At 39.0% G+C, this 12,844-nt stretch overlaps 1 protein-coding gene across 1 annotated transcript in view; it reads left to right on the forward strand.

The window, feature by feature from the left end:
- The window catches only part of LOC149459091 (serine/threonine-protein kinase H1-like), a 102,160-nt gene extending 92,289 nt beyond the window's left edge, over positions 1-9,871 (forward strand). The window contains exon 3 of the mRNA XM_089681669.1: positions 938-9,871. Coding sequence (XP_089537795.1) covers positions 938-1,255 — 318 coding nt within the window. The 3' untranslated portion in view covers positions 1,256-9,871. The remainder of the gene's footprint in view (positions 1-937) is intronic.
- The last annotated feature ends 2,973 nt before the right edge of the window (positions 9,872-12,844 follow it).

A 12,844-nucleotide genomic window follows, 5' to 3' on the forward strand; every position in this document is an offset into this window, starting at 1 on the left:
GATTGCCTCTCGGGGTTTAGGAAGGAGTTTTTTCCCCCAGCAGGAGTAAATTGGATCATGCTTTGCTGGGTTTTTTGCCTTCCTCTGGATCAACTGTGGGTATATGATTATAACTTCTTTTTTCTTTTATGGTTGCACTAGATGGACTTTTGCCTTTTTTTCAGCCAGACTAACTATGTAACTATGTAGCAAGAAGTTAAGTAAGTATAAACAAACAACCAACCTTTAACTGTAGGCATTGTGAAGCAATTCCTTTTCAAAGTTAATAACAGGTCAGGTCAGTTTTCCAACAGCTTTCATACACAGTCACCCATTCAGGGTAAAGTGACAGTGTCTCTGCAAAGGCTCCTTGACCCTTATTATTCACCTTGTGCTTGTTGCAATGGAGGAAGAAGCAGCGGGGGAGTGCTGGCCAAATAAGTGTCTGTGGGTCAGGGGAGGTAGAGGTTGCATTTGGTAAAGACACAAAAACTTTACCCTGAAGGCCCATTTACGCCACTCGGACTGCATTTAGAATTGTTGATGTTTGTAGACACGAAGAGGGAACAGAGTATGGTAAAGCTACTGAGTTACCTCTATACAGAGCATTTATTATGAACTTTGAGGATAAATTGCCTGTTTTAAAATGTATTTACGTCTTAGTTAAGAATACTGTATGTGCAGAAAGAAATGCTGTAGCAATAATATAAAATATTAATCCTAATGAACATTCATCAAGTATAGTGACAATAAACGTGATCCTCTTGTGTATGCAGATTGGTGTTCAAACTTGTTTGTGTCCAATTTTTTATGTCAAAAGAAGCTATATAAACTCAATATATATCAAAATATGATTCGTAATAATTCCATGGTCTACGATAAATAATGTTTAACATTTAGGGGAAGTGTTGTCTACATTTTAGATTTTTATTTTTTTTTTTATGTTTTAAATCTCTAGCCTTGGCCAAGTGTTTCAAATCTGGCAAAGGACTTCATTGATCGCCTGCTGATGGTGGAACCCAGTGAAAGAATGACCGCATCTCAAGCTCTTAAGCACCCCTGGGTTGTAAGCATGGCTGCATCTTCATCCATGAAAAATCTGCACAGGTCTATTTCACAGAATTTGCTCAAGAGAGCTTCATCCCGATGTCAGAGCACCAAATCTGCACAGTCTGTTCGTTCCAGTCGCTCTAACAAGTCAACTAAGTCACGAAGAGTGAGAGAACGAGAACTTCGGGAACTCAATTTACGTTACCAGCAACAATACTATGGATAATATAAATTAAAAAAAAATTTTTTATTGCCGATGACTTTTGCCACTTTGATAGAAATTGTGTTGTTTATGTGGTTATTTTATTACTTCCCTTTTATGAAATAAGCATTATTTGTTTATTGAGATAATGATTATATTAAAGAATTTTAGGGGTTGTATGGAGCTAGGAGATATTTCTTATGCTTCTCTCTATGCATTTATAGCTGTCTGTTCTTGATTGAGCCTTTCCTCCTTTTCCTACAGCAGTCACTTTTTGCGCATTTTGTCATTGAGTCATGTTCTGTACAGAAATGTTAGAGATTTTTTTATACCACAGCCCAGGGAATTGTTTATAAGAATTGGAGGTAGAAATACTTGATTCTGGACCTTTTTCATAATTTAAGCACTCTACACCAGTGTTTCTCAACCTTTTTCCAGTCAAGGCACCCTTTAGAATTGTGGACAATCTTTTTAGGCACTCTATTCTAAAATGTAAAAAACTAACCTAATAGTTTTACATATTGCAGCAGCATCTACCCACAGAAGATACCCAACATTAGAGGTGATAAATATTTTCAAAGCAACTATATTTTTGTACACTGGCATTTACTAGTATTCCAGTAATTCTTCCTCATGTTCTCTCTCTCTCATGCTGCCAATGTGACCCCAATACTGATGGAGAGGGGTGGAGGGTCAAACAAGGAACTTATGCAGGTGCCTGACATCCTTTGTAATCAACCAATGATGTCAAAGGTTTTTAGGAAATATGTGGCTTTGTGTAACAAAAAAAAGCAGGCTTTATTCACCCACTGACCTGTACACAATTTATGGGCAATTTAGAGCAAATGTTAGGCATTTTGCCAAGGCACCCCTGAAGAACCCAGAAGGCACCCTGGTTGAAAAAGACTGCCCTACACTACACTTTGCTAAATCTCCCTTAATTTATTTTTTTACTTTTTAGAAGTGATAGAACTTCGAGTATAGGTAGAGGGTACTTGCAAGGAGAGAAACATGGCAGCTTGCCTTTGCTGACAAGATTTTTAAACGTTTATGCCTTGGGGTTTTAGTTTTCCTTTCTTCAGTACTTAGTGAGCCACTAACCTGTAACAAGCAGGTTCATACCAGGTACCAACATTGTTTGTTACAGGTAAGTCATTCAGGATGGCAGATGTCATCCACAGAACATGCACTTTCAAGTAGTTGCATCTTCTTACCCTGACAAACTATTTTTAAAGTGTTACTAAACTCACAACAGTAAAATCAATCTATATATGCAGTAAAGCATGCTTGTTATACTCACTGTGGAACCTAAGGGGATAATTCTCCACATTATGTAAAAAGGTTGATCCTGTATTCTCTGATCCTCCCCTTCTTTCACAGTCCCCAATCCATCTGCTGATAATACAGAGTCCTAGGAGACACTCTGCACATGCTCAGTCTGGTGTGTTAAAGAGTTTTTTTTTTTTTTTTGATAGGGTACATGTGATCTGCAGGGCCAATTACCACTGTCCAGACAAAAGGTCAGGTGTCATGCAGAATCATAGGACAGTCAGAGAAGAATGACAATTCCTCCTATCTTTAGCCAATGCTTTCCGAGCACTGATAGAAGTCACAAGACTGCTATATACTGCTGATCAGAAAAGGTATTTAGCAGTTTGTATTTACTAAAATAATTGCATTTCCATGTCCTGTGTACTGTAGAAGACCAGATATAGTGAATGCAGGGACATGGGCATAGTAACAATTTAGCAGCTAGAAACCTAGGGAGATCAGTAAACTCTGGTAGGACCTGGTTACAAGTGTTGGTAATACTGGCTGTCCATGTAGTCCAGTGCTAAACCCAAGAGCTGAATTGATCAGCGGTTGAACTTCTGACCTCTGAAGCAGAGCACAGCAAAACCTAATGCCTGAAAGTGATAGGAAATCGTATGTGACATCACAGCACTTCCTGTATGGCAAGAGGCTAGTTCAAGGCCAATAAAAGTAATTATTGCCAGTGATTAGTTGGTGCACAGCTACATGGGAGTGTTTAATTAAGCAATAATTCAGTTCCCTCTACCACACAAAATGTAAATATATTGTATTATTTTACAATAACCCCCCCTTGCAGAATAATCCCCAGGGTTCACTGCAAGATTCACATGCTCATGCAAGCAAGCTCAATGTCCTCTTAAATTTTAGCAACTTTACTTGTGAAAATGTCACTGTTGTGCTAATTTATGTCCACATAAACAACCTTCATCTTGTTTTAATGTTATGTTAACAATTTATAAAAGCAGATTGTTTTACATAGTACGGCTGAAAAAAGACAAAAAACCATTCAGTTCAACCATAGAGAAAAAAAAAAAAGTTATAATCCTATACCCACAGTTTATCCAGAGAAAGGCAAAAAAAACCCAGCAACGCACGATCCAATTTGCACCTGCTGGGAAAAAAATTTCTTCCTGATCCCCCAAGAGGCAATCGGATATTCCCTGGATCAACTTTACCTATAAATGTTAGTATCCAGTTATATTCTGTGTATCTAAGAAAGAATCCAGACTTTTTTTGAAGCAATCCACTGAGCTGGCGAGAACCAACTCTTGAGGGAGTCTATTCCACATTTTCACAGCTCTCACTGTGAAGAAACCTTTCCGTGTTTGGAGATTACATTTCTTTTCCTCCAGATGGAAAGAGTGCCCCCTTGTCCTCTGTGTTGACCTCAGGGTGAATAACCCTACACTGAGTTAACTATATGAACCACTATATGATGTATTTATACATGTTGATCATATCCCCCCTTAATCTCCTCTTCTCAAGAGAGAATAAATTCAGTTCCTCTAATCTTTCCTTATAGCTGATCTCCTCCATGTCTCGTATCAGTTTTGTTGCCCTTCTCTGTACTTTCTCAAGTTCCCCAATGTTCTTTTGGTGAATTGGTGCCCAAAATTGAACTGCATATTCCAGATGAGGTCTTACTAATGATTTGTACAGGGGTAATATGATATCTCTCTCTCTGGAGTCTATACCCCTTTTAATACAAGAGAGGATTTTACTCGCTTTAGAAACCGCAGCTTGGCATCACATGCCATTATTAAGCTTGTGGTCTACCAGAACCCCCAGATCCTTCTCCACCATTGATTCCCCCTGTTGTACTCCCCCTAGTTTTCTTTCCCACGTACATTGCAATGTATTGTGAAAACTATTTTAGCTCTCGCACTTCACCTCACTACCACTTTTGGACCAAAGTCATTTTTATATTTCTGCTATGGGCCTATTGATTTGGCAATAACTTTGTCATTGCTTATGGTTCTTTTCAGGGCAAGCAATGCTTTCTTTTGGTGATATTGTCTCGCAAAATGATTTTGTAATGGTACATAATAGGATCTCAATCTGATTTGACACTGCAGACAAAACTGTAATCCCTTCTTTTCCCAGCAAAGCACACTTTATTTTTGTTATCTTAACTTTTCCTTGCTAACCTTTTTAGATGATTTTTCTATCAAGTCTGTAGCTGTTTATAGCTACTGCAGCTTCCATTTGGCAGTTTTTTGGATTGTTAACTCCTTGTCTGCTCTTTGGAGACTGTACCCAGACCCAACCAGGAAGAAGATACGAGGCAGGCCTGTAATGTTGCTTCACGCAGGGATGTTTATCCAGGCACATTGTGCAATTAGTTGAATTAGCCACAGAGTGCGGTCAAGGGCCTTTACCACTACCACCTGGGGTCACCTTGTCTTTAATGACCCCTTTGTGGGGTATATCCACTAGGAGGGCCTTGTCTATGTCTCCCATTTGGCTGCTGGGACCATAAGTCAACCCCTGGTCCTATCTAGAGAGCCCAGGATGCTGTACAGTCCCTTAAGAATTAACTATACAGAACTAGGTCTGCACCTTCCATTTGAGTTCCAGTTACTGCCTAAGTTTACTTGGCACTGTGTGAGTTTCTGCCACCTCTAGTCTGCATTTGGCCGTAGGCTGCACTGTGTTTGGTCACAAACCATGGGGGTAATTTCAGACACTGCCCTGGTTTAAACCTGGTGCCATTTTTTTGTCTTGCTTTAGCACTCCTGTGCAGATCTGAGGATGCCTCTGTGCCTGTGAAGCCTAGGTTATAAGTGCACAACCTGCCTCTTCCTAGCTACAAGGCACTATATTTCTTGGACATTCTAGCCCCTCTTGCCTACAGTGACTGATCATGGAAGGCATATCTACTTTTTTTTGTTATACAGCACAAGTCATAAGGACCCCTGTTGTTTTTTTCTGTCACTACGATGGTGGATCATAGGCACAGCTAATGGTTCAGGGGGGTTGCAGCATCTCCACCTGATTCTGATCCTAACTACTGCCTTCAGTTAGTACCCTCTTCAAAGGCCTTTCTAGCTCATGCCCCCACCCCCTTGTCTTTCAAGAGAAAAATTCAAAGCCACTATGTTTGATTTTATGGGAAGACTATCTGACCTGTCAGGAGCCTCAGATTATAAGGGATGCCAGCAGGTTGCCTCTGCGTTTCCTCCAAAGTCCACTTCTGATTCTCAACTTGTGGCTTCTATGCTCCCTCAAGAGAAAGAAATGCAGGGCTCCTCATCTGTCTCCCAGGACTTTGCAAATAAGGATGCCCAATGAAGAAATGTAAAATACAAATGTAAAACAAGTAAATATGTAATACTGTGCTTTCCTGTCTATTACTGGCAGCATAATGATTAAAAACAGTCAATGTTAATTGAGAAAGTGAAGTTTTACTTTAGCCATTACGGTCCCTATTGATGATGTCCCTGTGTTCAAGGATCCTGTGGATGAGTGCTTAGAAGCCATTCCTAAGGCCGTGTTTTGGTTGTAGGTCCTACTATACAACCCGTTGTCACACTGGGGTTGATTTACTAAAGCTGAAGAGTGCAAAATCTAGTGCAGCTCTGCACAGAAACCAATCAGCTTCCTGTTTTTATTTTTTTTGTCAAAGCTTAACAAGCTGTGGTTGGAAGCTGACTGGCTACCATGCATAGCTGCACCAGATTTTGCACTCTCCTGTTTTAGTAAATCTCCCCCACTGTACCTATCAGACATTAGCTGTCTGGTCCAAGGGCATAGCTTAAGACCTTGGATCCATTCTTACGGATCCACCTGTCCTCCATCATTTGGAGCTGTGCCTGTTGCCTTACACTACTGCATGGACAGGTTAGCTGACATTATCCAGAATGGGTGAGGTGCTTGTCAGCATTTGTGGACCTCTGGGTACAGGACATTTTGGACATCTGGGACTAGAATTGTGTCTAGCAGGATTGAAAGATAGTTATGGTTTTTGCCTATGGGTATGATTTTTGTGCATATCCAGAAAGTCTACTTGCACAACTCCATCTCCCCTAGACCCACCCACCCCCCTTCCCGCATCAATGCATCTGCATATTTATGTTGGCACACATTTTCCTTGAGGTTGAGAAGTCCTCTTTTTGCAGCTTTTTTTTGGACAATTAGATTCTCTCTTTGTCATTTTTAGAGTCTATAGGGTACATCTAGCCTGTCACTTCACCATTGCCAGGTGGATTGGACAAATCATCACCCAAACTTACATTCTAAAGTATAAGGTTTCTTCCTTAACTGTTAGGGCACATTATACCAGATCTGTCAATGCATCATGGGTTTTTCAGCATCAGGCATTTTTTCCCCAGATTTTCAAGGCTGCTACATGGTCATCTGTTTGCAAGTTCAAGTTTTACTAGGTGGATGGTTAGGCCTTTTCTGATGCCAGTTTCTGGCATAATGTGCTGCCTGAGTTTTGGAGCTGATTGTTGTTTGTCAGCCTGTTAGCATTTGTCACTGTGCTGTCCACCCCTCAGCTGCATTGCTTTTGAACATCCCAATCATCTAAAATGTGTCCTGTAATGTACAGTTAAGAAAATAGGATTTTTTACTTGTAAAATCTTTTTGTTGGTCTACATTACAGAACACAGGCCCCTCCCCACTGTTAGGATCCACTCCGTATTGCTTTTTACTACACTAAGGCTTAACAGAATCCCCCAAAACTAACAAAAAAGGAATTTTCTACATTAGTGTTGGTTTTAAAACAAGGTGTTGTAAGTTAGGTATACATTTCTGTTTATGAGGATGACACTAAAATTTTGAATCTGGTAAAAAGCTCCACGAAGATATTTACAGGTGACTTATAGGTTGGGGGTTTTTTTTTTCAGTTTTGTAAATTTTGAAAAAAGTGACAGAAAAACAAATAAATAGTTTACATATTAATAGTTAACAAAATAGGAATAAACAGTTGAAAAATAATAATTAAGGGTAGAAGGGGAATTGATTAGGGCTCATTAACTTCAACAATTGGTTAAATCAGAACTTATTTCATTACAAACTGCAGATCAAAGGTCACCACTTTGATTTGCATATAAATAAAATTGTGTCTACAATGTAACAATAATGTTTTTACAATGTATATCTCAAGCCTAAAAACACTTTTTCAGAGCTTTATTTTACACAACAGTTCCTCCGTGCCACAAAGTCCTGGCTGTCATTTTGACAGTTGGGATTTTCTTGACATTCACACCAATGAGGGAGTTCAGTGATCCTCAAATGGTTAAAACTCAAATGAGCACTTTGAGCTTTTTTTATTCCACTATAAATAAATTGCACTTATTTGATATCCTTTTTAATCAAAAGTCTTTGTTAATACTTTCAAGTAAAAATCTGGAGCTACCTTGATGCTGCATTGGGAAAATGTATAAATATTTTTTTTTCCAACTTTTTTACCTTTTCTACCAAATGAAAACCAAATATGCTGCCAAACTTAAGCATTGTGTTACCCAGAAAAAAAAAATGTTTAATATTTTGGGGTAACCTACTAAAGATAGAAGGTGTATAATCCAGACATATTAAGGGTGATTGTTTTTTAAAGAATGACCAAAGGATTGTGAAACTCAATCTAGAGAGTTATGCTAATGTCATTTCTTTACAAGCACTAATCTAACCTATTGACATGATTTGGCTGTTGGGAGATAATGATAAAGAGAAAAGTCTTCCTAAGAATGACCTTACGTAAACATGCATACAACAGGTGTGTATGTTTATGCTCTGTGCACATGCCAGAGTTTCCAACCTTAAAGTGGTCACTGAACTAAAAAAGTAATTTTTTTTGTGTTTATAGAGAACATCTAGAAAGCACAGTAAAAAAAAAAACAAAGCATGGCACTTTCTGGTATGTATGTTTGCCTTAGTACACCTGTGCCTACAGCCTCAAAGCTGTATATTTTCAGTGCATATCTTTGACAGTTCCACTGGCTTTGCAGTGAAATGTGTTCTCTGTGTTGGAGGCTCTGACATGAGGAAGCAAAGCCCTGCCTCTACCAAGATGGTTGCTTCTACAAAGTGCAGAACAAGGCAGGGTAAGTCTACTACATACAAATGTGCAACTTGCAAATTCTCAAAGATGAAAACATGTTCAATCAAATAGAGCTTGGTACACACACTCAGTGGGCTGAACGAAATAAAACTGACAGATCGTCAGACCAACACAAGGAATGTTGGTGTGGGTATCTCCCCTGCTGTGCCTTTGTGTTCTGACATGGGGACCTCCCCTTACAGAACACACTGATCCAGCCATTGTCTGCAAGTTATGATCTTTGTTGGATTTACAAACAAGTTGTACTTATGAGCTCCCGGAGCAGAAATAATTTTTAAGTAGGGTCCTTACTGTAATGGGGAAAGATCAGCTGCAGGGAGACAACTGGCAGTACTGGGGATTAGTTCTTTGTCCTCTTCGTTTTTTGGGGGGTAAAACTTCAACAGTTCAGTTTCACTTTGAGGCCTAGTTCACACTAGATACAGTCGAGTACGTTTTTTTTTTCTGCATCACATGCGTGCACAGTGTTTTCTATGTTTCCCAATGGCCCAAGTTCACACCAGTGCAATCAGTTCCAATCAGTTTCCGGTGCAGAAAAAAGTAGACCATGCTGCATTTTTTCTGTGCAGAACTTTACTGGAACATAGCAAACAGCATCAAAACTGCGCCGGAATGGAGTGTGTTGTGAACTGTAAGCAAAAAACGTATCCGGAATGCAGCCAGATTACATTTTTGTGGTGTGAACTGGCCCTAAGGGTGTATTCATACCTGCGAATACACCTGCAGAGAACCCCAGTGGGGGTGCCCTGGATTAGCTGTGGGAAGCAACCGGCTCCTGCAGCTAATCAGTCACTCGGAAGTAATTGCTCAGGCAGCGGTCACATGCCAGTGTTTGGACCTGGATGCAGACTTATTGCTTCCAGTCACTTGCATGTGATTGCTGAATGAGAGATTACATGCGAGTGCCCGTGGTTAGCTGCGGGAGCCGGCATCCTCCCGTCGCTTTCAATGGGGGTGCTTCTCGCATCTAAGGTGCAGGTGCATTCGCAGGTGTAAATGCACCTCAATTTGAAGAAAAAGTAAAGGTTGATGATGGCTGGATCTGGTAACAGTCATAAATTCTATGGATACTTCCACAGCAACTGTGTATTTTTCTTTTTTTTTTGTAACTGTCTGATTTATCTTAAAATGTGAATTTACAAAACTATGAATCATGATTTTTTTGTTTTACATAGTTTTAGAAATGTTTTCCTTTAAAGTGTAAATATATTTGAATGTGACATAATCATATTTTAATAAACAGAAAATGGTCTTTATGCCAATTTTATACTGTATTTTACAAGTTTTAAGCTGTTGAAAACTCAAGACAGAACATAATCAAAACACGCATATTATGGTAGGTTTACTAAAACTGAAGAGTGCACAATCTGGAGCACTTGTGCATGGTAACTAATCAACTTCTATCTTCAGCTTGTTCAATTACCGTTGGCAAAAAAACTGTAAGTTGATTGGTTTCTATGCAGAGCCGCTCCGGATTTTGCGTGCTCCAGTTTTAGTAAATCAACCTCATTGTGTCTTTTTAACCACTTGAGCTCCTGAGGATTTACCCCCCTTACTGACCAGGCCTCTTTTTGCTACTCGGCGCTGCACTAATTCAACTGATAATTGCGCGGTCATGCAATGCTGCACCCAAACAAAATTTACATCCTTTTTTCACACAAATAGAGCTTTCTTTCAGTGGTATTTGATCACCTGTGCGCTTTTTATTTTTCACGCTATAAACAAGAAAAGACCAAAAATTTTGTACAAAATTTTGAAGAAAAAAACATTTTGAAAAAAAACATTTTCTCATTACGGTCATAAAAAATATCCCAAAAAACTAAAATTTCGTCATAAATTTAGGCCAAAATGTATTCTGCTACATGTTTTTGATTGAAAAATTCCCAATAAGTGTATATTGATTGGTTTGTGTGAAAGTTATAGCGTCTACAAAATATGGTATAGATAATGGGATTTAAACAGCTTTTACTTTCTGACTGCTCATCACATTTCTTGAGGTGCAAAAATACCAGGATAGTACAAACACCCTCAAATGACCCCTTTTCGGAAAGTAGACACCCTAAGCTATCTGCTGAGAGGCATATTGAGTCCATGGAAGATTTTTTTTTTTCCACAAGTTTCTGGAAAATGACAAAACTTTTTTTTTGTTGTCATTTAAATGATTTATTTCTCGCACAAGCCATGGGTATATGTGAAATTACACCCAAAATACATTCTGCTACTTCTGAGTATGGGGATACCACGTGTGTGAGACTTTTTGGGAGCCTAGCCACATACAGGAGCCTGAAATCCAATGACCACTGTGAAAGTCTGAAGGTGTGTAACTTCCTCATTACACTTCCTCACTACCTATCACAGTTTCAAAGGCCCAAACATGCCAGGATAGCACCAACCCCCCCCCCCCCCAAATGACCCCTTTCTGGAAAGTAGACATTCCAAGGAATTTAAAAAGAGGCATGGTGAGTATTTTTCAGATCTAATTTTTTCTCACAAGGTTTTGAAATATAAAAAAAGAATAGAAAAAATGTGTTTTTGTTTTTTTTCTTCATTTTCCAAAAACTTGTGGCAACAAATGAGATCTGCAAAATACTTACCGTGCTTTTTATCAAATTCCTTGGGGTGTCTACTTTCCAAAAAGGGGTCATTTGGGGGGGGGTTAGGTGCTATCCTGGCATTTCAGGTCCTCTGAAATTGTGATAGGTAGTCAGGAAGTGTAATGAGGAAATAGTTTCCAAAAGTTGCTTATTGGATTTTGGGGTCCTGTGCTTGGCTAGACTGCCAAAATGTCTCTCACATGTGGTACCCCCATACTCAGGAGAAGTAGCAGAATGTATTTTGGGGAGTAATTCCACATATACCCATGGCATGTGTGAGCAGTAAATAATTTAAGTGACAATTTTGTGTAAAAAAAAAAAAAATTATATTTTTTTTGTCATTTTCCAGAAACTTGGAAAAAAATTAAAAAAATAAATTCTTCTATTGATTCAACATGCCTCTCAGCAAATAGTTTGGGGTGTGTACTTTCCAAAAAGGCTTGTTTTGAGGGTGGGGGTGTTTTATGTCCAGCATTAGAAGTTTATGCCACACATCACTCACTCTTCTAACCACCTGAAGATCAAGCCTTTTCTGACACTTTTTGTTCGCATGAAATAAATCAGTATTTTTTGCTAGAAAATTAATTTAAACCCCCAAACATTATATATTTTTTTAAAGCAGACACCCTAGTGAATAAAATGGTAGGTACTACAATTTTTTATGGCACATCTTACTCGTGCAGCAAATTTAAAATAAACACTTTTTTTTACTTTTAATGCACAAAAACACAATATATTGGTCAATTATTTCATAAAATATAAAAGATAATGGTATGCCGAGTAAATAGATACCAAACATGACATGCTTTAAAACTGTGCATGCCCCGTGCAATGGCGACAATCTGCAAACATTTTTAATATCCATAGGCAACACTTTAAAAGCCTTTAAAAGCTACCATTTTAGATTTACAGAGGAGGTCTAGTGTTAGAATTATTGCCCTTGATCTGATGTTCACGGGAATACCTCACATGCATGGTGCAACCGCTGTTTACATACCCGCACAGGGTCAAGGCTTGTGCACACAGGTGTGCGCGCATAGGAGGGGCGATTTTTTTTTTTTTTTTTTTTTTTTTTTTTATTATTTTTACATTTGTACCTTTCATTTTTTTTTTTTGCTTTGATCACTTCTAATGCTATAACAGGGAATGCAAATATCCCCTATAACTTCAATGGGTATTGTCATATATACTTGTCATATACTATATGCTTTCCCAATTTACAAATGGTGCTGTTTATATCCTGCGAAACTGAAGTGATGAAATGTTTGCAGCTTCCGAATTCTTAGGCTATAGAGATGATTGGCACCATTCTGGTCTCCAATCAGCTCTATGGTCAGCTGGCAGAAACACCGGCTGCATTCTCAGGTTCCCTCGATGGCACAAAACTGCCCGAGAAGGCCCTGGAAGGCAGCGGGGGAGGGGGGGCATCACCTCCCACTGCTTGTAAAAGCAGTCCTGCAGCTAATTAGCCACTAGGATTGCACTTACATGAAAGTCGATCGCCGGCTGAAAAAAACGATACCAGGATGATGCCTGCAGCTGTAGGCATCATCCTGGTATAACCATTCAAAGTCCAGTGATGTACCGGTACATCGCTGGTCCTTGTTGGGTATATATACTATGTTCTTTTTTTTTTTGTAT

Source organism: Staurois parvus, unplaced genomic scaffold, assembly GCF_062004578.1.
Source record: "Staurois parvus isolate SC_StPar_1 unplaced genomic scaffold, SC_StPar_1.0 ptg000275l, whole genome shotgun sequence".
NCBI lineage: Eukaryota > Metazoa > Chordata > Amphibia > Anura > Ranidae > Staurois > Staurois parvus.